General features: G+C 50.2%; 1 protein-coding gene across 2 annotated transcripts in view; it reads left to right on the top strand.

Moving 5' to 3' along the window:
* ASB18 (ankyrin repeat and SOCS box containing 18) overlaps positions 1-19,010 on the top strand; it is a 50,200-nt gene extending 31,190 nt beyond the window's left edge. The window contains exons 4-5 of one of the 2 annotated variants that reach the window (XM_053903365.1): positions 9,199-9,312; positions 18,498-19,010. In XM_053903365.1, coding sequence (XP_053759340.1) covers positions 9,199-9,312; positions 18,498-18,674 — 291 coding nt within the window. In that variant the 3' untranslated portion in view covers positions 18,675-19,010. Of the gene's footprint in view, positions 1-9,198; positions 9,313-9,807; positions 11,191-18,497 lie in introns of those variants that run through there. The other variant, XM_019445475.2, reaches the window with a different exon arrangement.
* The last annotated feature ends 6,542 nt before the right edge of the window (positions 19,011-25,552 follow it).

The raw sequence follows: 25,552 nt of genomic DNA on the forward strand, positions 1-25,552 counted from the left end.
CAGTCGGTGAAGCATCCAACTCTTGATTTCAGTGCAGGTCATGGTCTCAGGGTTGCAAGATCGAGCCCTGAGTCAGGTGTGGAGCCTGCTTAAGATTCTCTTTCTCTCCCTCCACCACTCACACATACACACACACACACACACACACACACACACACACACTGTTTCTCTCTAAAAAAGAAACAAGAAATAGTAATCAAAGACAGAATAGAAGAAAACTTAGCTGCACTAGAAATCTTAACTCATAGAAGTTGAATGGATATTCTCTGCAAATCAGTGATGGGAGTCACACTTCTATATACATTCCAGCACAAGTGTTCTAAAAAAGCATGGAAAGGGGCACCTGGGTGGTTCAGTCGGTTGAGCGTCTGACTTCTGCTCAGGTCATGATCTCACAGTTTGGGAGTTTGAGCCCCACATCAGGCTCTGTGCTGACAGCTCAGAGCCTAGAGCCTGCTTCGGATTCTGTGTCTCCCTCTCTGTCTGCCACCCCCACCCCCGCTCACGCTTTGTCTCTCTCTCTCTCTGTCAAAAATAAATAAATGTTAAAAAAAATTTTAATTTTGAAAAGCATGGGAAAATCTTGCAAAGTATCTGAGTAGAAAATATTCATAAAGGAATAAAAATCAGTCTAGGCTCCAATTTCTCTGCTGCAATATTATCAGAAGACAATTAAATATCATCCTCAGATTCTTTAATCTATACACCCAAGGTGGCGCTCAAACTCACAACCCTGAGACCAAGAGTCACATGCCCCACTGACTGAGCCAGCCAGACACCTCTCATCTTCAGATTTTTAAAGGAAAAGTTTGGTTGCTAGAATTTTAGACTCAGCCAAGATGCTTTTCATTTGGGTGGTAAAAGTAAGACACTTGTGTCTTATCAACCTTGCCTTCCTAATGCATTTAACATATATATACTTGGGATTCCTGGCTGGCTCATTCTCATTAGAGAATGCTGTTGATCTCAGGGTTGTGAGTTTGAGCTCCACTTTGGGTATAGAGATTACTTAAAATCATTTGAAAGAAGAAAGAAGGAAGGAAGGAAGGAAGCTAGAAAAGGAAGTTAGGAAACAAGGAAGGAAAGGAGAGAGATGAAAAGAAAAGACACAGTTCTACATATTTATTTATCCAACAAATATTTACTGAGCACCAGCCATGCGTCAGCAACATATTAAGTGCTTTGGGTGTAGTTCAGAAAAAAAAAAACAAAAAAGTAGTCTTGCCTTCATAGAGCTTACATTCGAACAGGAAGACAAGCTTTAAACAATGAGCATCATCAATGGGCCAATAAAATGATAAAAACTATAGTGGGGGGGGGGGCAGTTGCAGTTTTAAGCGCAGTATCCAGGGTGGGTGGCTTTGAGCCAAGACTTGAGAGGTGAGTGCATCAGCTGTGCAGGTGTGCAGGTGTCTGGGGGGAAGGGGCCAGCTGACCAGCAGCCAGCCTGTGGCCTGAGGCAGGAGTAAACCTGACCTGTGTGTGGAACAAGGGGACCAGTGTGGCTGACCGTAGAGAGAGCTGGCGACAGCAGGAGATGGGACCAGGGGTAGGGGAGGGTAGGCGTGGATGGTGTGGGGTCTTGCGGGACACTATCATGACTTTGGCCATCAGAGGGGTTTGAGCAGAGTGGCAGGACCCGACTAACATTTGGTGGGGACCCTTCTGGCCTCCGTGCTGAGAACATACATCAGGGGAGGGGGTGCAGAAGTGGGGGGACGACTTAGGAGGCTGCTGCCAGGATCTTCTCTGATTCTGAACATATTTTGAAGACGGAGCCCCCAGGATTTCTTGACAGATTGGATGAGCGATGTGAGAGAGAGAGAGGAGTCAAAGCCAACTCCAAGGCATTCAGCCTGAGACGCTGAAAAGATGGGTTTGCCGTCAGCTGAAATGGAAGGTTGTGGGTAGAGTAAGAGAACTGGGGGCTTGTTTTCGATACCAAGTAAGCAGTAGGCTGTCCAAGCCCAGAGTTTGAGAGGGCTATAGTTGAGACTCCGGGTTTTTGTTTGTTTGTCTCTGTTCTTCTTTCTTCATTTGTTTTGTGTCTTCCAATTCTACACATGAGTGAAATCATACGGTATCTGTCTTTCTCGGACTGACTTATTTTGCTCAGGGAGACTCTCTGGCTCCATCCATGTTGTTGCAAATGGCAACAGTCCAGTCTTGTTTATGGCTGAGTAATATTCCACTGCATATATGGACTGCATCTTATTTATATATGGATGGTACTGAAAGCCAGGAGACCAGATGGGATCACCAGGAAGTGAGAATACATTTTAAAAAAAAAAGAAGAAGAAGAGGAAGGACCTATGAATGCAGGGGTGTTCTCACATCAAGAAGAGGGAGAGAGGAGAAGGCAGCTGGGGAGAAGCAGCCGGTGAGGGAGGTGGGATGAGAGCGTGGCTTCCTGGGAGCCAAGTGAAGAATGTCACAGAGGAGGACCTGACTAACCGCATCAGATGTGGCCCACACAGCACAGGGAGAGGGGAGCACTTCGCAACTGGGTGTGGCAGCCCGCTGGTGCTCATAGCAAGGGCAGGGTGTCTGCGGTATCTGGGGCTGAAGACCAATGGGATGGGAGTACTCCAGCGGACGAAGGGATAAGACCGAAAAGCATCTCGGGGTTGGGAAACTCAAGTCTGCAGATTCCCTCCCTCTGCCTCCTCCCTGTGTCTCGGCATCTTCCTCCTCTTTCCATCCTGACGGCCACCAGCTGAGTTTCAGCCGCCACCATCTCTCCCGTGGCCCTTGGACACGTCCCCTGAACTGGGCCCCCTGCCTCCAATATGGCCCCCGGAAACTGTTCACAACGTTGTAGCCATGGTGCTATTTCTGAAATCAAAATCTGATCCTGTCACTCCCCCAGGGCTCCCCCGTGCCCTCCAGGTCGCCCAGCTTCATCCTGGAGGTCGGCATTCGGCCCGACGGCGCCCTGCCTCCCTCCCCAGTCTCTGGCTCACATGCCCCACGTCACGCTCTGCGCCCCGGCCAACATTTTCAGCATCTCCTCACCTCCCAGGTTTGGCCACTGTTTTCTCCACCCGGCACACGCTTACCCTCTGAACCCACCCTACCTTCTGTAACTCCTACTCCTTAACTAGGTCTTAACTCCAGTGTCACCTACTCCACAGAGCTGGTCTTCCCCTGACCAACTCAGCCCCCATTGCGAATCCAAGTCTGACTTAGGTCCCACTTCTAGCACCTCGTGATCCCCCCACCACAGTTGCTATGGCACCTGTTGTCTATTATTGATTTTACTTTTATTTGGGACCATCTAGTTGGGGGCTGTAAAATTCTGGGAAGGCAGAGTTTGCCATTGTAGCATGCAGGCATAACACGGTCCCTAGCTTCTCGGAGGAGCTCGGTAAATATCTGGGGTGAAAGGCTTAATGGACAGGTGGTGGGCATACAACTCAGGGAAAATAGAGACAACTCGAGTAATTGTAAGGCAGGTTGTAAAACTAAACGCTAATACCAAAAGTTATCTCTGAAGGAAGTACGCAACATAAAATATGACCTTGTAATAATCATGATCTGGAACCAAAACTCCAGATGTTATTAAGGAAGGAGAAGAATTGGTTAGGAGAAGACAGTGGCACATCTAGAGATGTGCCAGGGATAATGGCACATCTAGAACGCAAAAAATGCCATTCTAATGTTTAGAAAATATGGGCCATTATTTTTTATCTTGAAGGTAACCACTAGGAGAATTTTAAATAGGATACGTACTTCCAAAATATAAGAATAAACACAAGGAAAACACAAACTTGTATAACAGAAATCAGACAACAAAGGAGCGGGCATAAAAAATCATAAAAGAATAGGGGTACCTGGCTGTCTCCATCAAAGAAGCGGGAGACTCTCGATCTCAGGGTCATTAGTTTAGAGCTCCATATTGGGTGTAGAGATTACTAAATACATAAATAAATAATAATAATAATATATAAATAAACCTTTGAAAAATCATAAAGAATAAAATAAGACAGAGTAAGCCCAAATAGATTATTGATAACAATAAATGTACATTTCTTAAACTGCCCTGTTACCAACACAGAGACTCAAAACACGTTAAAACTGGAACGAGAGGGTTAACAGAAACAAAAACAATTGTTTTGCTAATTCTAGCAAAAACAAACGAAAAATAAAACGATGCATTGATACTAACACGCAACATAGAAGAATTCCCACTAACTGAAGGGACGAGATGCCCTGACGGTGAGATAAAGAATACGGTCCACACCATCAGAAGCCTATGTGCCAAAGAAAGGTGATGTTACAGTGGAGAAACTAACTGAAAAATAGTAATTCTAGGTGATTTTAAGTTCACATCTCAGTCTCTCATAGATCAAGTGGCGGGGAGGGGGGAGTAGAAGCTTCCAATCATACATGTGACAAGTGCATGTTGAACTTTGCACCCTGCCAACAGAATACAACTTCTGGTACTCCAAGGCAGATATCATTTAAAGCTGTAATAGAGGGGCGCCTGGGGGGCTCAGGCGGCTAACTGTCCAACTCCGGCTGAGGTCAGGATCTCACGGTTCGTGAATCTGAGCCCCACCTCCCCCTCTGTGCTGACAGTGCAGAGTCTGCTTGGGATTCCCTCTCTCCCTCTCTCTCTCTGCCCCTCTTCCAGTTGCATTTTCTCTCTCTGTGTCTCTCTCAAAATAATAAGTAAACTTTAAAAAAAGGCTGTAATACAATACATCAGAAATTAACAGCAAACAGCTAATTTTCAAAAATAACCTTTTGAAAATTGCATAGCACACTCTCAAAAAACTATTGCATCAATACTTACAGAATTGCAGGATATTTAAGAGAGAGAGTTAGAACCCTGTGCCTCAAAACTTAGGGCTGTGACCGTACCCACACCACTTTAAAAGTTGCTTTTATTATGACTCAAGTGGAAGAGAATGTTACTAAATTAACTGAGCAGTCAATCCAAGGGGTCAGAAAGAGGAACAAAGGCATTAATAACAATAAGTGCAAAATTTAATGGATTCGAATATTTGAAAAGAACTGGTCAATAAAATCCAATAGGTGATTCCTTGAAAAAACAAATTAGTGAAATTCCAGTAAGACTAAACAAGGAAAAACATTGGAAATACAACTACAGAATTTCTTTTTTTTTTTTTAATGTTTAATTTTGAGAGACAGAGTCAGAGTGCGAGCAGGGGAGGGGCAGAGAGAGAGGGAGACACAGAATCCGAAGCAGGCTCCGGGCTCCGAGCGGTCGGCACAGAGCCCGACGTGGGGCTTGAATCCACGAACCGCGAGATCATGACCTGAGCTAAAGTCGGACGCTCAACCAACTGAGCCACCCAGGTGCCCCCAATTACAGAATTTCAAATGAAAAGGGGTGCTTGTTCCTAGAGAGAGTGGGGATATCTCCCATCCAGAATTTCTCTCCACCTGCGTAGATACATCAAGAAGGCCCTGGGCCCTCTGCCTTCCTGGGCTTCACCAGTGCAGTCTCCTAGCAGACAGTGGGAGAAGGAGGGCGAGGTCAGAGGAGGTCTCTGCTTGGCCCCCTCTGTGCCTCAGGCTGGCTGCATGTCCCCAACCCAAGATCACTACTCCTGATAGCCCACGTGACTCTCCACCCTTCAGTCCCAGAGGCAGAAGTGGCCCTGCTCCCAGCTCCCATCTCCACATTAGTGCTTTGACTTCCCCTGTACTCACACCGGGCTTAATAGTTCCTGTATTGGTAAACCCTCCCGGGACGATCCTACATCAATGTGCTGTTTCTGTCCTATTGGAACTCTGACAGATACACCTGCAAAGCTCAGTTTCTTTACGATGAAGATTGTTGCCATTTGCAACAACATGGATGGATCTAGAGGGCACAATGCTAAGTGAAATGACTCAGAGAAAGACAGATACCATCTGATCTCACTCATACATGGGATTTAAGAAATAAAACAAACAGGACAAAAAGAGACAAACAGAAAAACAGACTCTTAACTATAAAGAACAAACTGGTGGCACGTCTGGGTGGCTCAGTCAGGTAAGCGTCCGACTTCGGCTCAGGTCATGATCTCATGGTCCGTGAGTTCGAGCCCCCCGTCAGGCTCTGTGCTGACAGCTCGGAGCCTGGAGCCTCCTTCGGATTCTGTGTCTCCCTCTCTCTCTGCCCCTCCCCTGCTCATGCTCTATCTTTCTCTCTCTCTCTCAAAAATAAACATTAAAAAGAAGAAGAAGAAGAACAAACTGATGGTTACCAGAGCGGGGTGGGGAATGGGTGAAGTAACTGAAGGGAATTAAGAGTACGCTTACCATGATGAGCACTGAGTCATGTTTAGAATTGTTAAATCACTATACTGTGCAGCTGCAACTAATATAACACTGTATGTTAACCATACTGGAATTAAAAAAATTTTTTTAATAAATAAAATAAGATGAGATTGTTTTCCAGGAAAATATAGATTAACAAAATGGATTCAAGAAGAAATCAAGGGCCGCCTGGCTGGCCCAGGCAGTAGAGCGTGCAACTCTTGACCTTGGGGTTGTGAGTCTGAGCCCCATGTTGGGCGTGGAGTTTACTTAAAAATAAAATCTGGGGCGCCTGGGTGGCTCAGTCAGTTGAGCGTCTGACTTTGGCTCAGGTCATGATCTAGCATTTTGTGAGTTGGAGCCCCGCGTCGGGCTCTGCGGTAACAGCTCAGAGCCTGGAGCCTGCTTCAGATTCTGTGTCTCCCTCTGTCTCTGCCCCACCCCACGCACACTCTGTCTATCTCTCAAAATAATAAATAAACATTAAAAATTTTTTAATAAAAAATAAATAAAATCTTTAAAAAAAAAGAAGAAATCAAAATATACCAATAACCGAGGAAGAAAGTGAAAATATAAAAAAATACCAATAACCGAGGAAGAAAGTGAAAAATATTACCTGCAGCATAAGACCAGGCATAGACAATGTTAAATGCAAGATCCGTGCCTTCTCACTTCCAGGAAGTTTGCACTTTTAAAATCTTGGAATGTGCTAACAGGAGATTTTCTAAGCTAAGTCGACATAAAGTGATATCAAAACCTGACACAAATAGCTTACAAAACTGAAACAACAAACCACATTTAGTTCTTAGAAGAGATATAGAAATCTTAGCAAATTGAATCTGGCATTTTCTTCAGATTAGTCAAATAGAGTCTGTTCTGTGAAGACAAAAATGGGTCGGTATTGAAAAATCTTGTATCAACTTGCTTAGAAAAAGGCAAAAAATAAAATGAAATCCTAAAATTTACAGTAACTTAGGAACAGAAAGACACTTCCTGAATTTAGAACAGAGAGTCTATCTGAAACTAATATCCAAGGTTATATGGTTTAGTGAAACATTACAGATAATCCTATTAAAATCAGGAATAAGATAATGATGCCTGCTATCAATATTGTTATTTAACATTGAACTTTAAAGCTCTCACCAATGTAATAAGACAAGAAAAGTAAATGTGAGATGTTTGTAACATCAGTTTACAGTAGTCGTTTCATTGAATACATTATAATATGCTCATATATTCATCAAATAAAATATTATATGGTCACTGAAGTAATGTTGAAGTGCTCATTTATGATTTCTGAATTGTGCACAACTGTTTTGAGTGGACAAAAATCAAGTTTCAAAATAATATGCAAAGTATTAGCCCACTCTTATTGTATATATTAATTTTTTGTCCAAATGCATTAAACATTAGTATACTTAAAATGTTAATAGTGCTTATCTCTGAACAAAGATACACTAATTTCTTGTTTTGTCTTAACATTTTAAAAAGGGTTCATATCTGAGCCAAGCTCAGTAAGTTGTGAATGGAGCAACCATACTGGGGGATTTAAGTACTTTCTTCTATTTGACTCAGTTCAGAGAGCCCCAGGGAGCTCAGCCTTTGGCCCTGTTTGTTAATTGCCTGCTGTAGATGTTTGGTGCCTGATCTTAAGAAAATTGCTTAACCTCAGTTTTCTCAATAAAGAAATACTAAGAATAGTTTTACAACCCTTGGTAAATCTTAAGCCTCAAAAACAGAAAGCTATGATGTTGCCCTGCCCTTCCCCCAAATCAAATCTGAATTTGATGAATTTTCCAAACCCAACCATTAATTTACAAAAAGCAGAGGAGGAACATCGTGTCCCCAAACCCTACAGGAATACTGTGAGCAAAATCCCAACACTGAGAGACTCTGCTGAACAAAGAACCCAGTTTCTTCAATAATCTATAACATGATACACAAATAAGAGATCTGATAATACATCTTATCAACCAATCTCAACCCTGTTAGCCTTATTTCAGTTCTTATTCAGACAAACAATTTTTTTTTTTTTTACTATATAATGGCATTGAAGAGAATTGAAGAGAAATTTGTGAATTTAAACACTGGCCATATATTAGATGATGCTAAGAAACTCGTTAATTTCTCAGGTCGTGTAATGATGTGGTTTCTTCTAAAGCATCCTGTAAGAGTCACACTGAAACATTTACAGATGAAATGATAGGATACATTGCATTTGCTTTAAAATAATCGGAGGTAACGTGGGTGTGGATGGGGCAGGGTTGGCCATGTGTTGATGGGGGGGGGGTGCATAGGGACTATCATTTTTGTGTTCATTCACATGTCACGATCGCAAGAAAAAGCTGATTTTTAAAAAGCAAATAGTGTTCTCATTTCAGTCGTAAAATTTGCAAATAAGAAAACAGGACTCCTTTGCCAGCAGAGACTGGAAATAAAATGGAAAGGCCAAGTCGGGAGGAAATTCAACGGCAAAGCGATCCTTCTCCCTCAATGTCCTGACACATTAGAAAATTGAGATAAGAATTTGTAAACACCATCCTTGAACCAGACTGTCAACCAACAGAACCTCCTTCCTCTTCTCTGAGTAGCAATCCGGAGGCCAGGAGAGCCCACGGAGCCATCGGCACCCTGTTCCTGGGAAAGTGAATGCGTAAGCACTTGACCCAGACTCGGGGATGTGCTGCCATCACGGGGCTAAGATGGGCCACTCGCCTTGCGCTTGTCTGGGAACTAACTTCCGTGGCCCTGCTGTCCTGATCCCTCCAGGGCTGTTATCCCCGGTATGGCTGAGGTAGAGTGGGGTCACACAGCCAGGGAGTGGCCGAAGTGGGACCCAGACACCCCCCCACGTCTGCTGGCCCTTTCCCCACTTGGACCCAGAGCCCAGTCGACGTAAGTTCTGTCCCCCCCACTTCCGACCAGGTGCTGAAGACCTGCGCGCCAGCCCCCACAGTGATCGAGACGCTTTTCAACTCCTACCCTCAGCTCCTCGTGTCTGAGTCCTGGCGGGAGGTGATTCCGGAGGAAGTATTTCAGGTAAGGGAGCGCCCTTCCTTCCCCCTCAGCACAGCATCGCTGGGTTTCTGCTCACCCGCGCGTGCGTGTGTGTGTGTGTGTGTGTGTGTGTGTGTGTGTGTGTTTCCTCACACTATACCCAGGGAAGCGCAAAGCATCAAAAAAGGACAGAGAAGGCAAAGTGGAGGTGTATCTAGGTACCCAACAAAGTCTACAGTCACTGTCGATTAAGAAACTGTGAGGACGTTCCCCCCCGCCAGCCCCCAGAAGCCTCCAGAAGCTCTCCCCTCACGTCTCATTGACTTGAGTTCTGTGCACATCGCCCAACAGCGAGTGCACCGTGCAGTGGGGGGAGCAGAGCAGGATTTGAGGAGAATACCTGTGTTACCTGGGGTGTCACCCAAAACGGACTTCCTTCAGACCCCCTAGAACGGCACCTCGGGAAAATCCCCGCGCCCCCTTGGTGGAGGGCGCTGCCGGCTGTCAGGGTTGATCTCCCGCCTGCCTTCTTTCCAGATGCACCAGGCCTTCTACCGGTCTTTGTTTGCTTTGGCCCACGCCCCCCGCTGTCTGCAGCACCTGAGCCGTTGTGCCATTCGGAAGTTACTTGGCAAGAAGTGTTTCCACCTCGCGCCCCTGCTGCCCCTTCCAAAGTCCCTGCAAAATTACCTCCTTTTGGAGCCGGAAGGTGTTTTGTACTGAAAACCAGAGCGCTGGGACTGAGGCTCTGATTCTCACTGCTGCCTTCCGTAGAGGCGGTGCGCTGAGGGGGGAGGAGGGGCAGACCCGGACGGCACCTGCCACGTCCCCTGGCGGACGCCCGGACCTCACAGATTCCCGGTCACTTTGGAACAGAACTGGCAATAAAAGGCCTTTCTGCCTCTCAGGGTTGCTCGTGAGGGTCAAGGTGGTGAGTGCCACAGTACTGGCATCAGAGAGGACTTTTCAACAGAAGTTGAACGAAAAGATACACTTGTTTTCCCAAGGCTTGTGTCCTGCCTGCGGTGGGTTAACAGCCTCCATGCTGCCCCCTCAGCCATCAGACCATCCGCCTCACAGGCACTGTCCCGCCTCTCCTGGAGCCTGGCCGCCTGGAAAGGCTCTGTGCCCAACACGTGAGAGGGGTACGTACTGAGAGAGAACACCTGTTTCCGTAACAAGAGCGCCTTTCTGGAGCCCCATGGTGCTTCCCAGCACATCACAGTCCCGAAGTCCCTAAGGGACATTGGAGGGGCGGCGAGCCCAGCGTTCTGGTCCCATGTGAGTCTTCTGACACTCTCACCAAACCCCAAATGATTCAGCTGTGGTAACCTGCAGGAAGCCGGATGCCAGGAATAGACACGGGTTGGTAGGGGTCGCCATCAACCCAGCCTGGGCATCACATACACAGAGAGCTGCTCAAGGTGTCAGGACTGCATAGGCCATTCCTTATTTTCTGTATTCTGGTGCTTTTGATATCTGGGACCTGGCTGACCCTGGAGGGACTGCCCCTTCCAGGGCTGGTCGATTCCTGAGGACAGCAAACCATTCACCCCCAAGCACGCTTTTCACATGCAACCCCACCAATCCAGAGCTCTCACCCCCACCCACCTCCTTTACTGGGCTGTCACACTCTGGGCTACGGTCCACCTGTCCTAACAGTCCCAGGGCCAGGTGCCAGACAGGTAGGGACAGCCCTTATACCCCAGAGCCTGCTGAAATGATTCCCACTAGCCGATCCTAAGCCCGTCTGTCCCGCCTGGCCCTGTTCCTTCCATGGAAACCACAAGAGAGGCTTTTGTCCACATCCCTTCCCCCAACCTCCTGACCAACCCTGGTGCTTCCCCACGTGCCCGCCCCATGGCATGCCGTGTCCCTTCTCTTGGGAATGGTGAGTAATAAACGATCTTTTCGATGGTAGTTGTCCTCTAATCTGTTTGCCTTAACAAGCCCTCAAAGTTTTTGTCGATACACCAGATTGCGAAACAAGAACTCTTCGCCACCATCCTCTGGGGATAAGCAGTGGCTCCATCTTTTCCAGTTTGAGCCAGCGCACGGGTGTGCTGAGACGGGCCTGGGGGGCGGGGCATGGCTCCCACGACTGCCGATCTGGAAGGGAGCGCACGGCCTAGGCAGCACCTGCAGCATAGATGGGCCGCTGTGTGCGCCATGATGAGGCCTACTGTGGAGCTGCGAAGGGCACCAGCCGGGCCCCCCCCCCCCCACCGTGAGGGCAGACATCCTGAAGCAGGTAGCCGGGCTGAGCCTCGATTTCAACACAGTGGGCCAAGGGGGTGATAGGACGGCGTCCCCCAGCACCTTCAGCTGACCCACCCTCACACCCCCACCCCAAGAGGACGGCCGTCCCCAAGCCCCTCCTCCGTAAACATTCGGCGGTCACCACTGTTTCGAAGGCAGGGTGCAGGAATGTGCAGGGTGTGGTGGAGGAACAGAGACCCGGCCTCCTGGAGGGGAGGGTCCTTGTGCTTTGGCAGCTGGACGAAGGAAGGAGTGGACGGCATGGGGGCACATTGGGAGGGTCTTGGCTTCCAGACCAGGGCTTCTGAATTTCCCTGGAGAAGCCGTGAGGCTCCACGGAGCAGGTGCGCAGATGTGGTCACCACGGGACTCTCGGGAGACCGCTTTGTCCTGGAAAGGCAGACAGCACGCTGCGGGACAGGCAGGAGCCCACAGTGACACCCCAGGGAAAGGGTTGCGCCCCCAAGCAAGAATAGCTACTTAACCGAAGTCAAATGTGATTGTCTCAACTGGACAGTGAAAGTGTCCACGCACCTCCTGTCGGGTCAGGATTTGGCCAGAGAACTATCACAAGGTAGGTTTCTCCAACTGGAAAAGGATCTTGTTGAATTGCAGATTCTGACTCTGGAGGTCTGGGCTACGGCCTGGATCGTGTACGTCTGTGAACGTGAGGGTTCCTCAAGAGCGTGGATAACAGCCCTGCTCCCGGGGGCGGGGGCGGCCCCACTGAGTGCAGAGACCACAAAACCCCAGGTCCAGAGCCCGCCCAGGGAAGGAGCTCAGTAAATGGTCCCTTCTGTTACTATGACTGCATCATTATTAGATGAAAACAGCCTGACCGAGGGATAAGAAGTGGAAAAGCCAAGCCATTTATAAGAATAAGAAGGGCAAGAATACAGGGTAAGAAGTGCAGCCACTGAGGAGCCCTGTCCTCACTGGATTTTGCAAATGACAATCTGAGCAAACATACTGTCCTTATAGGATGTAATCCTGAGCCACCCCCCCTCCATCCCGGCCACCTGAGAAAACAGTTCGGCCGTATTTCTGAAATGCATTACAATTTAAATGTTTTAGAGTCCTGGAACAAAGTAGAACTCCCTTAAAACATACTGGCTTTGTACTTCCAAAACTCTGATAGAGGATGATCAACTGATAGGTTGCCGGGGCACCGGGGCGGGGGGGGGGGGGGGGGCTCAGTCGGTTGAGGGTCTGACTCTTGATTTCGGCTCATGTCATGATCTCATGAACTGTGAGATCGAGCCCTACATCGGGCTCTACGCTGACAGTTCGGAGCCTGCTTGCGATTCTCCCTCCCTCTCTCTCTCACCCTCCCTTGCACACGCTGTCTTTCTCTCTCTCAAAAATAAATAAGCTTGTTAAAAAATACATAAACAAAATAAAACTTAGGCGTGCCCAAGAATAGCTAATCCCTAAAGTTCCTCGGGTTTAGTCATTCACGCGTCCATTTAGCCGTTTGCTCTTTGCTTTAACCAACTCTGACCGAGCCTGCTGGCCGCCGAGCCCAGCGCTTGGGGTTGAGGGCCCGTCACCAAGCAGACAGGCTCACGGGCTCCTCCTCCTTGGGCAGCTCACAGCCAAGCAAAGAAGGCCCATTTGTCAGCAAGGCTCCTGGAGAGACCTGAGCACATGGCGGGGTGGGCTGCGGAGAGGAAGCGCTTTCAATCTGGCTTCGGAGCCCCATCGAATGGGGGACTCCTGTTTATTCCCGGGGGCAGGTGGAAGTTCAGGCACCTCTCCATCCATCACCATCCTCACTGTGTCCCGTGCACAGTCGTGAGGCTTCCGGGACAAGCTCCCGCAGCCCACTGCACCAGCCAGTACCACCTGCGCGTCCCGTTGTTTTGACGACTGTGTCCAGCCATGTTCTACGCTACATGTATTCAGAAGTTCTCAAATCAAGGAGACTTGCATAATTCCACATAGATAAGAGAAAGAGGGGGGAGGGGGAGCTAGGTGAAATAAATATCAAAAAAAGACATTTCCCTTCCTTTTTTTAAAGTTTTTATTTTTAAGTAATCTCTACATCCAACGTGGGGCTCGAACTCACAACCGTGAGATCAAGAAAAGTCACAGGTTCCACCGACTGAGCCAGCCCGGCACCCCGAGACATTCTACTTCAAAGCGAGAATTATCCTGGCTGACTTCCCTTCCAGTGAACAAAATGTACCCTGGCATTTTTTTATTAAAGGATCTAAAAATGTTTTCCATTCTTAGGCGGTTCATATCGGACATCATTACTTTTCTCTGAGTATATTACATAAACTCGATTCCCTAAGACCTAAATTGTTTTTTTTTAACTTCGTATTTCATTTTTAATGACAGATTCACATGGTTCCAGAAGCCGAAGGTAACAAAAGAGTAAATGCCGCTTCCACTAAAAAAAGATAACAAGAATCGTTTCCTTCCGCTTTCACGGAGTATCTCTGACGATACTACTTTGCCATCTGACCACTGAGGATTTAAATGCAGAAGTGAGTGGTCCTGAGGAGGTCCGCCTCCCTGCGTCCTGGCTGTGCCCTGCACAGGGCAAAACGCCCCCGGCACAGCGGGATGCCCAGACGCAATCCCCAGGGCACAGGCAGGCAGTCCCCGGACGTGGCAGCCTGTGCCTATTAGGTTTAAAATTCTGAACACGGCGTTGGGCCTCTCTGTAGTGTATTTGCGTCTTTTTAATTTTAAAAAGATACATGATAATCATCAATTCAGCGGGTTTTGAAGAAAATCAAAACCACTGACTCTTTAGGAAGCGTTTGCTAATCCCAGGAACTATATATATAATTGTCACATTTCCAATCTCTGAAATAACCCTTTAGACACACGCTGATGGGGCAGGCTGTTGAACTTTTGCAAAGAACACTTAACCCTCTACAAAAACGGTATAAAATACAGGCTTGGAGAATGAGCTGGTCTGCTCCAGTGACCGGTCCTGATGCGGGGCAACTGAGAGGAAGCTTAATCACTACAATTGCAGATATTACTAGCTTGCCAAGTGCTTTTCATCTCTTAAGGGCTGCCCAAGGACCAAGTGATAAAGCAGGAATATCGCAACCTTTAATTCCATTATTTCAAGAATAAATTATTCCTTCCTCAAAATTGCCGTGCGCACTTGGGATATTCAGAAACCCCCAAAGTTTCACCTGTGATCAATACTGCGTCTTGTTTGTGGACTCAGGTATACTCTTCAAACCCCAAGACTTTGTCTCCAAACGTCAACATCGTCCTATTTGAAGACAAGAATTACTTTCATGAAAGTGCCAAAATAAGCCTGAGGTTAAATTTCTGGAGCCCAGCAGAGGATTGCGGCATTGAAACTCATTTTCATAGAGTCCTGCAGGTGGCGCCATAAGCAAACGGTGTTACCCTCATCCACCGACCTGTTCTCCCCAGAACTAGAAGAAAACAAGGCTTTAGCTCTCACGATAAAGGGGAGGAGAATATAGGAAACCTATGGGATTGTGACATATCATATAGGATTGTGCCGCTATAGTAAAAAATTCAGTAATTAAAATATTGATTATGGAATGGCCTACTCCCGTTTGTATTAAATATGCACGTTTTATAGGCAATGTGTTTATAAATAAATATAATTTTAAGATGACTCTTTTATGATGCCATAATGACAGCCCGATCCTCATTTGTGTGTTAAACGTGTTCTTTAACAAAATTGTACATTCACCGAGGCAATGTAACTAGCCCAGTTCCCAGCCTCCATCTAATCTAACAGAATGGTATTTCTGCCGTCCTAACACTCTGCTTAATCACGCCAATAAAAAGAGTAGATTTCTCTGTAATGCAATTTGTAAGCAATAAACATGATTGAGAATGCGGTATTTGCTGTCGACTATGTTTAATGCAGGGTTTTAATTTGGTGTGTAATTATTCATTTAGTGGGTACTTTTTCCATTCACATTTCTCTGTCCTGCGCTAAAGAAAGTTGGTAAGTTTGCAGAACGTTGGGCAGACAGGGTCTCCCTGTACTGTGTGCAAACCAGAGTTCGATGCAGATGTTATGGAAAAGGAATATTTTTTTTAATCTGCTAAAGACAGGAGGTCACATTAACTCGTAATACAGACACATAAAAATGTGATTATGGGTTCTAAACAGAACGCAGTAGGCTCCTAGTTAACACAATGAGATTTCTAGGAAGTGATGTGTAAATTCTTCAAAAATGACACATTTCTCACGTTTCATTCCAATTAAATTACTGAGGCAGCTAACAGCGATGAGCACAAAGTACGGGGGTAAAATGAGGGTTTCTTCTGGTAACTGTGTCACTGTGAGAGTATATTTTTATGAGAAGCAGTTAATATTAAGCTATTATTTTTCAACTGTCCTGGAAGGGATGTGTGGAGCCTTTGTCGTACGGAGAGCTGTCCCCAGAAGAGTCCCGCTCCTTTGTTTCTTGAGTTTGCTGATAGGAAGCGAGAATGGCTGGGTACCGCCCCCGCCCTCGTCCCTAGAGGGGTCCCGGGTGTCAGTCCCCAGGGTCGGGCCCAACCGCTCCCCAGAGGCCTGCAGCCTCAAGAGCCAACGATGCCCTGCGCTGCACTCTCTCCCCTCGGCTGGTGCCCACCCGCGACCCCCTAGCGCTTGGGGCCCGTCCCCCCCGACCCCTGGGGCGCCCCGCTCCTGCCCTCGATCCCGAGCGCCCCGCGGGCCGCGCTGGGGGTCGCCGCCCAGCCTTGGGGGCTCTCGAGGGCGGGGCGGGGGTGGGGGTGGGGGCGCGGGGGTCCAGCCACCCTCCCCCAGCCCCGTTCTGGGGCAGTGGGGTTCGGGACTGCTCCCCCGCGAGGGAGGACAGAGGGGGCGCGGGGCCGCCCCGGGGGGAGGGGGGGCGGGAGGGGCCGTCGGAAGACAAAAGGGATGTGCAGCTTTAAATTCAAAAAGATGTTTTTGAAAGCCTCGTCCTGGGGTTTGAAAGGCGCACCGAGGACAGCGGCGGAGCGATCCCAATCAGAAATGCGATTTGAAGTCCTAATGAACTTGATTGCGTGAACATTTATAATCCCCCATGGCCCTAAATGAAATCAGATATAATCAGGAGATACAGGGAAGGGAGTGTTTACAGCCGACGCCGGGCGGCTGCGGGACGGGGAGATGACGGCCCCGGTATTGATGTCGAAAATGATGGATAACGCGGGAACGGCAAATATACTATTTGTCTAATGGCTCGGCAATTAAATTCCCCTGTAAATGACCCATGCCTCATTTCATCCTAATCTATGGAATTTTGATTGAATTCGTCAGCTCTAATTGAAAAATACTGCACTTTAATGTCTGCATTGCAGTTTCAGGACGAGAGTGGTTTTAATGAGACGGTGCCCCCCTGACCCGGGAATATTTGAGACTTTTATTCGGAATTTAAAGCCAGAAGATTGCTCAACTGAGCGCTGCCGTTTCCTCTCCTGGACCCACGTCCATCCATCTCCAGGCGCGATTGAATAAACGCACTTGGGGAGAGACGCGCCCCCGACCCTCGCGCCCGCGTGGCGTCCCGGGGGGCGGCCCCTCCCTCGGATGAGAGCGGGCGGGGTCCGGGGCTCAGGGGACGGTCTGCCCCCTCCCCGGGGCGGGGGTTGGGGGGGGGGTGTGTGCCGGGGGGCTCCGTCCCCGCTGCTGCTCTGGTCCTCGGGCCCAATCGCGGGGCCGCCTTCCCGGGCCAAACCCAGGCGTCCCCCCCGGAGGACGAGGCCCAGCTGCCTGCGACCTGGGCACCCCAAGAGGGGGCCGGCCCCCGACGCGCTTTATATGCAAATGGCGAGGCGAAGCCATCCCTGAGAAATTAGCTACTTGCTGAAGCATATTTACTAGATTGAAATGAGTTAAAGAGAAACATTTTAAGTCGTTTAAGCGAGATAATTGGGCCACATTAAAACTGGAGATGTTTGCTCCTTTCCAAAAAAAAAAAAAAAAAAAGCTGGGGGGGGCGGTAAAAGCGCCCCTCACACACACACACACACACACACACACACACCCGAAACCAAAACGCGAGGCCCCTGCTGCTCAGAGACCGGAAGTGAGGGAGTGCTGGGGCTCGGCGGCTGCGGGGACCTTGGTGGGGCGCCCCCTGGGGCGGGAGTCCCCGCAGCCCCGCTCCCCGGCTCGGAAGGACCGATCCCGGCCGCGGCCCGCAGGGGGCGCCCTCGAGCCAGGGTCCCGCCGCCACCGCCGAGCCCAGGAGACGAAAGGGGCGGCCAGCCCTCGGTCCTGGCCGCGCCCCCGCGTCCGGCGCCCCAGCTTCGTCCGTCCCGGTGCCCCCAGCCGCGTTCAAACCTCCGACGGCGGGATCGCGACGGGAGCCCTAGGGACAGGGCGTCTGGGGGAAAACTGGAGGCCAAAGTGCACGGGCTGCCCGTCCCCTCCCCCAGAGAGTTCGGTTAGCACGTTGACAGAGTCTACCGAGCTTTCATGGAAAATAAAATAATCTGAAATGACTCAGAAGTCGTTTCCCTGGGAAGACAGTGCTTTGCGCCCTTCCCCTGCGCAGCCTGGCGAGGAGAGCCCACTGCAGAGGTGGCTCCCAGGGCCAGGGACCGCCCCGAGCCTCGGTCTCCAGTCGTGCCGCGGGCGCGAGGGTGAGCCGACCCTGGGGCGGCGCTTTGGGAAGCCACCCCACCCCCACCCCCAGGCGTCGCGTGCGTTACACACTACAGTGCATCCAGTTCCACTCGAGGCCTGCGGTTTGTTTTTAAATGCTCAAGAGTCTTGTGATCTGAGGCCGCCCGCAAATTGGTATTCTCCCTCCGAGCGCACAGGCTTGCGTCCCCGGCTGCCCCGGTATCCATCCGGCACTCTGCAACGCCCAGGGCTGGCGGTCGGCGCTGAATCAGTTACCCTACCGAGCAACCGCTCTGGGCCAGGCCCCCTGCCAAGGAGTGCTACGTGAGCTGAAGCGGTTCCTGCGACCACCGTGACTTAAGCGCTGTATTAATTACCCCCATTTTAGAAACGCAATCAGGAGGCTGGTGGAAGAGATCCCGGAGTTCCCGCCCATTACGCAGATGGAACAGGAGAGGCCGGCGCCCACGATGGTCAAACCCAGATGTCAGAGGGTTTCTTATCCATCCACTTCCAGGATGGGGCTGCTCGGGATGAGTCAGAGTCAGGAAAACACGGGATTTAAAGAGAGCCGAGGTGGGGTTTCTATTACCACATCCAAAATCGGATCGTATTTCACTCTGTGCAATCATGGAGGTCTGGTTCCCCCCACCCTCGTTTATGACAACGGCTTCTCTTGTGTCCTAGACGTTTATAATGAAAAGAAATTGGGAATCTGTTTCTTATGCAATTGCAGGCATGAAAAAAATAGACGTCTTATCCCCGAGAAGGGGAGCTGGGATCTGCTGAGTCTGCTCCCCAGGAACCTCGCAGCCCAAACAGGCTCTAAAGCAGATGCCGTTACTTCCGTGGCCTATAGGGGGCGGTGCGGGTCCCTGAGCGCTCTGCATACCGGCGTCACTTTTCAGGCTGTTAATCCTTTTGAAATTGTGAAGCCTTAAATAAAAATGTTTCCTGTCATTCCCTCATTAATTTATTAAAATATATAATTCATATTTGAGTTCTGTTTACAGATAGGAAATAACTTGGTTACATTATAAATTTAAAACATGCAATGTAAAATTTGTGTTGCAAAATACAATAAACTATTCAGTTTATTACATTTTAAAGCATAAATTTCCAAATAACATTCAACAGTACTGAATGAACTGAATTTGAATGCTTTTGGGGTTAGAATGAAGTTGAATGTTTAAGTCTCTCTCTTTTTTTTTTTTTTTTTTTTTTTTTTTGATGTTTATTTTCTTTTTGAGAGAGACAGAGCATGAGTGGGGGAGGGGCAGAGAGGAATTTTTTTAAGTCTCTCATTTCTTAAGTTTCTTGGGGTTTTCTTGGGTGTCTGGTGTTGCTGTTATGTGTTTGTTGCAATTTAAGCGGGTCTGAGAGAAACTTAACAAGGGGAAATGATAATAACCAAAAGATTAGCTAGGTCTATCAGCACGATAACGACCAGATTCTAAAATACTCCTCTTCTCAAAGAAATAAATGAATAAAAGGAGGGGACATGATGCCCAAGGACGGGAGGGGAAAGTGCCTGAACTCAGTGAATGTATCAAATTGGTCACATGATGTCAATCACCCTCATTCTCTGAGCCATCATGATCAATTTCTGCTCCTTCTGAAGCTTCTCGTTGGTTATTGTCCCAGACTTCAGAGAACAGAAGGTTTGTCCGGGTGGAGACGAGCAGGATTGCTTCTGGCTTTGGCTCATTTCCCAGCTGAGCCTAGTTTCCCCGCACATGCCCTGGAGAAGGAGAGCTGGAGGCAGAGGCCTGGTTTGAACAGGCAACCGACACCCACGGGGGGTGGGGGGAGCAGAAGCAGCCCCCAAGCGGCTCTCCTGGTGTCCATGGCAATGTCCCTGCAGGCAGCAGTCACCTCAGTGCAGTCACCCACATGAGTAACTTCCCCTCGAAGGGTGTTTCAAAGTCACTGTGCAGAATAAACACTGGATAGTAAGGTATGAACAACACCCTTTCTTTAACCTGTTCGTCAGAAAGAAGGGAGGAAAGAGGGGAAAAGGGAGGGAATGAAGGAAGAAGGGAAGGGAGGGAGGGAGGGAGGGAGGAAGGAAGGAAGGAAGGAAGGAAGGGAGGAAGGAAAGAATGACGGAAGAAAGAATGGGAGGGAGGGAGGGAGGAAGGAAGGAGGGGAGGGAGAGAAGGGAGGGACTGTCAACACACACACACACACACACACACACACACACACACACGGTGCACATGTCCCACGAGAGAGAGAGAGAGAGAGAGAGAGAGAGAGAGAGAGAGAGCTCCTCTCTCCTCATTCCCTTTTTCTTCTGTGTGACCTACGGGCTGGACCCTAGAAGAAAATACTCCGGGACGTCGCAGCTTGCTCTCTACCCTTGCTCTGGGCTCCTTCTCTCCCTTAAGTTTGGGGACTTCAGGCTACACCCACAAGGGAGACCACTGTTGGCAATATCAGGCAAATTCAGTTCCCTGTATTTTTTCAGACGACAGGTGCAGGAAATTCCAAGATTCTTCCGTTTCAAAGGCCTGGCAGGTCAGCATTTCCCACGAGAGGCTGTATATTTAGGGCAGCAGGGGCAATAAAGAGACCTAAAAGCAAGGATGTGCTCCTTCCGGTACCCCTGCAAGCCTTTTCTCGGGCAGTAGCAGGGAATGATAACAGTGAGGGTGTATGATTTGACTGGGGAATGGCTTTGGATTGTCCCAGCCCAGCAAACACGGGGGCCTGCTTTCGCGTCACTTCTCAGGCCTCACTTGAAGGCACTTGGCTCACTCCCTTGTGGCCCATGGCCTACACCTGACCTCAGGTCGCTGAGCAAAGGGGTTAGGTGAAGGGTTCAAGGAGAGCGGGAAGGGGAGTTGAGTCCCGTGGCCGGCCTCTGCTGACTGCGGTGCTCAGTGTCTTTTCAGCCCCTCAAACAAGAGTCAAGAGTCAGAGATCTACACTGAGATCTTTCCCCAGCGCGGGGTGCGCCCATCCCAGTGCCTTTGGAGCACGCAATTTCTTTTCCCTGCCTCTGAAAGTTGGGCGCTCTGTAGTAAGCAGTGTCCCTGTCTGCCTTTCTAGAAGGGACTGGCATCGATTGTTATCTTCCCTGAATTGTGGGCTACTGGAAGGGCTCTCCCCCGCCGGCATCAGCACACAGCCCTTCTGCCCTCTCTTTGGGAAAGCCTGACATTAAACGTGGCCCTCCATGAGCTGCTGTCCCTACCGGTCGACACCCGTCCTTTGGGGACGGCTCAAGGGAGCCAGTTTGGTCAGTTACACACATACCTACCTGGAGTTTCTCTTAGCTTATGGCTAAGTGAAATTTTACAATGGCCTTTTCCGGGAAATCACAGGAGTGAGGGAGGCCACCCTAAGGCTCGCTCCCCAGCTAGCCAACCCCTCTTCCCCCCGCGTTTCCTCCCAATGCCTGTCCCCTGCCCTGTGACATCCTCTGCAGGCGATGTTTTCTCATGGAAGGAGCAGTGACCAAAGCAAGTGCGGGCTCTGCTTTACAAGTCTTTCTGGAAGGAGGAGAAACGGAGTTCTGCCTAAAAGCGACGGCTGCTTTCCATCCGGACCCGCAGAAGTTCAAGCTGGAGCGGCGCCCCCGATGTGGGTAGCTGTCGCTCCAAACGCTCTCCGGCTCCCTCCGGTGTGGTTTCCAAAGGGTTAAATGGATGAAGTCGAGGTGAACCGCTTCTTTTTTAAAAGACGACTCGCCTGCTGGGGTCTGGGCTGTCGAGGGGTGGCGGCAGGGGCCGTGGTTTGCGAGGACCCCGGGGGTCTCGAGACCCCCAGCCACCCGGGGAGACGCGCCCGGACACCGGGTCTCCTCTCGAGCGGTGGAAGCGCGTAGGGCGCACGGCTGAGCCCGGGCCACAGTCGCTAGCCCGACGCTTCCCGCTTCAGCATCCATTAGACGCCGGCCGTGGCCAGCGGGCAGGACGGGACCCGGGGACGGTAGCGGATCCCCGCGTCCCAGGAGGCCTGCTCCTCAGGCGGTCCCCGAGGCCCCAGTGCTGGCTGCGCCCCTCCTCACCCCTCCGTGCCCTCTGCCCGCCTCACAGGCCGCCGTTTTCGCGGCCCCGGGATTAGCATATCTGTGAAGTCCCGCAAACAATGCCCGCTGTGCGGGGAGATGAAAGTCGGGCGCAGGGTGGCGGGGGCGCCGTTTGAAGTCCCCGAAAGGTGGGGCCGCGGGAATCCGAGGGCGCAGATGGGAGGAGACAGAGCCAGGTGAGAAACGCCACGCGGCCTGCGCCTCCCTCCCCAGCGCCCCGGGGCCGGGGGTTCGCGGACCGCACGGCCTCCCAGGCCCTGCCCGGCCCGGGCCCTCGCTGCCCCTCGCCGCCCGCGCCCCAGCCTCCGTCTCCCAAATGCAGTCCTCCGGCCCGGCTCGCGCCCTCTTCCCAGCCTGGGAAACCGGGGCTGACCGGCTCAGTCCCCGCAGAGGATCCCCCTGCCACCGCTCCCCGCCACCACCACCCCCCCCCCCCCCGCCCGGGCTGGGTGCTGCCTGGGCGATTAGCGTTGAGCGCGGGCGCAGGGCTTCTCGGTCCATCCAGTACCCCCAGTGGGTCACGCACTCGCCGCTCCAACCTGTAGGGCTTTTCGGAAAAGGAAGTAGGACCCCTGCCTGCGCCCTCGGACGCCTAGGCCCAGGCTCTGCAGCCCGAGCCCGAGGTGGGGTGACGGGTCAGCGCGGCCACGCCCGCAGTCCCCAGCCTCCCGGGTGGTGCAAGAACGCCTCATCCCGGCCCCCAGATCGCACGAGGGCACGGGTCGCGGGCCACCAGGCCGTGGTCCCGCCGGTTCCTCCGCACTGGGGTGGGGAGGGCGGCGCAGGTGTTAGGGGTCACGTTTCCCGCCCTTCAGGCCTGAGGGGAACATTTTCCAACCTCCTCCCCCCACCCCAGGAAAATGCAAAACAAAACAAAACAAAACAAAACAAAAGTCTCCTCCCCTTCACGTTTCTGGTGTTTGCGGTTTTGTTGCTGCTACTTTGAGGGTGGGGGACAAAAAGCGAAACTTTCTACATAAGAATGTCGCGGCACACAGCCCCGAAAAGTGTTTCTTCTTCAGGGCGCTTTAGAAAAACCCCCTGTCCTGCTTTCTGCATGGTCAAGGAGCAGAATAATGAAACCAAAGACTTTCATTTTATAAACCACTTGATCTTTGCTTGGGAAACTCTATTAATTGAATGGGTTTGCCTTTTTTGCCAGGTCCCCTTTATCATTATTTATGGGCTTTAAATTGTTTAAAGTTCCCTTGACGTTCAATTTACAAGTTTGGGGACTTTTTTTGTTCTGCCTTTTGTCCTGGAGAAAGACATCGTGTTGGAAGTGCTTTGAAAAGCCAAACAGGAGAGGTTGGCAATGAAAGGGAAGCGGGCGAGATCCCTTTTAATTCCGTCCTGTTAGTGAATGGCTCTTTTACATAATTGCAGGAGCTATTTCAAAGCCAGCCAAGGGCTGACTTCACTTAGAACCACATGGAGTCTATTTTGGGCTTTCAGATTAAAAAAAAAAAAAAAAAAAAGCTGAATAAAATAGTTAAAAAAGATGAGACTTCAATGCTTTCTGCTACTTGCAAATTGGTGTGTCTGATGGGGAATTTTTTACACAAGCACCCCTTTGTAAGTGCGTCTTGGGCTTGGGAGGGACTGTTGTGAGTTTGCTGGGTGTGAATCTCAATTGCTCTTCCGCAAATAAAAGCCATCCCAAGCTATTTCCCAACTATTGCCAGGAGCGAGAGCTAGTGCAATGACCGAATGATCAGGCCACTCAAAGTCTCTATAAATAAAAACAACACGGTTGCCAGAGAAACCAGCCGGCCTCCTGGGACTGGGTGGCGGGCGGGCGCGCCGGGCCCGGCTAGGTCTGCGGGTTTCTCCGCACCCACGAAGAACCTGGGGCGCCCACGCTGCCCCCTCTCCTGCACCGCCCGCGACCTCGACCCTGGCGGCTGCCTGGAAACACGCCGTTCGCCGCGCCGCCTCCTCCGGGCTGGACTCGCCAGGCCGACGCAAGTTTGCCGCGTGAATATTCATCTACTTGTACACTTAGCACCTTGTCCTCAGCCGTCATACACCTGCGTGCAAGCGTTGCCTGGGACAGCCCCGAAGCGCGGAGACAACTTAATTACCACCGCTTTTACTGACGTCTGGGGTTTTAAGTGGCTTAATACGAGCTTGGCACTGGCCGAGGAAAGTGCCCGAGGGGTGGGCCAACTTCTTTGCCGGAGCTTTCCTGGGGGGGGGGGGGGGGGAGTTCGCGGAAGTTAACTAGAGTTGGAGGACCCAGGTGTCCCTTCGGTGGCGTCCCTCCTTCTTCCTAATCCCAGGGAGTTGTTGGTGGAGGACCTCTCAAGGCAAAGTTGCAAAGGTCTGTGCCGGCCGGTTTTCGTGCGCAGCCTGGGCCGAGCTGGGTCACCCCAAGGGCTGTGCGGTGTGAGGCAGTTCCGAGGTAAGCAGGTAGGAATCCGAAGGATGGGCAAACCGCGTACCTGTCGCTCGCTACCCATAAATCTCTCCGAGGCGACGGGGGGAAACTCTAAAGGCTTTTATTAGTCGCAGTCTCCCACGCTCCGCACGCTTTGCAGGTAGCTGAGGTGCCCCGAATGAATCTTGTTAACCACGGCGAAACACGAGGATCCTTTTATGACGCGAACAGTCGTTTTCTAAGTAGTTAAGCATTAGATGAGAAAATATTACTGCGCTGCATTCGAGAAAAAGCACACTAGTAAATAAAATTCATATTGATGAGAATTCTCTGAACTCACTAATAAAAGAAGATTAGTATTATAACCCCCGCAGTCAATACTTTCCAGAGCAATTTATGGATGCAAATAATATGCCATCAAATTATTTCAAGTGTAGCTATAATTCAACGGACCTAAATCTTCTTGCTGAACTTTAAATGTAGAATTATCACCGAAATAATCAAAGGAATCCCGGTTTCTCGGAGGGTAATCAGGCGGCGTAAGTCCCTAGAACAATATTTTTTCGGCGAAATAGCAAAGTGGATGGCAAATCGGCCTAGGTGAGATGAGTAGGTTACACTCGCGCGCCGCTGTCAAGCGGCGAAGAGACCCGACTGCAGCGACGTAAATCAAGCAAGGGAGTCGAACATTTTTTCTTGGTATTCAAACAACACGGTAATCATACCAGAGACTGTGTGCCTGCAACTATCTCATAATGAGAGGGAGTATTTATTATGCTCGTAAAGAAATCAGCCTTTTGCCCTGGGCTTCGATTTGGTGTTTTTTGTTTTTTGTTTTTTTCCTTTTCTTCTCTTTCTTCTTTTGTAGGAGTGGAGAAAGAGGGATAGAGCTCAGAGACCCCACAGACACTTCCTTCCCCGTGGATTCCAACGATCCCCCTGCACACCGCCTAAGCCACCTCGGGGTCTGGGCGTGAAGCGAGTGGAGGCAGAACAGCCAGCAGCGTCCTAATGAATTCCTTTCAAA

Source organism: Panthera pardus, unplaced genomic scaffold (genome assembly GCF_024362965.1).
Source record: "Panthera pardus isolate Hobbes unplaced genomic scaffold, ASM2436296v1 HiC_scaffold_10, whole genome shotgun sequence".
In the NCBI taxonomy this organism is placed as follows: domain Eukaryota; kingdom Metazoa; phylum Chordata; class Mammalia; order Carnivora; family Felidae; genus Panthera; species Panthera pardus.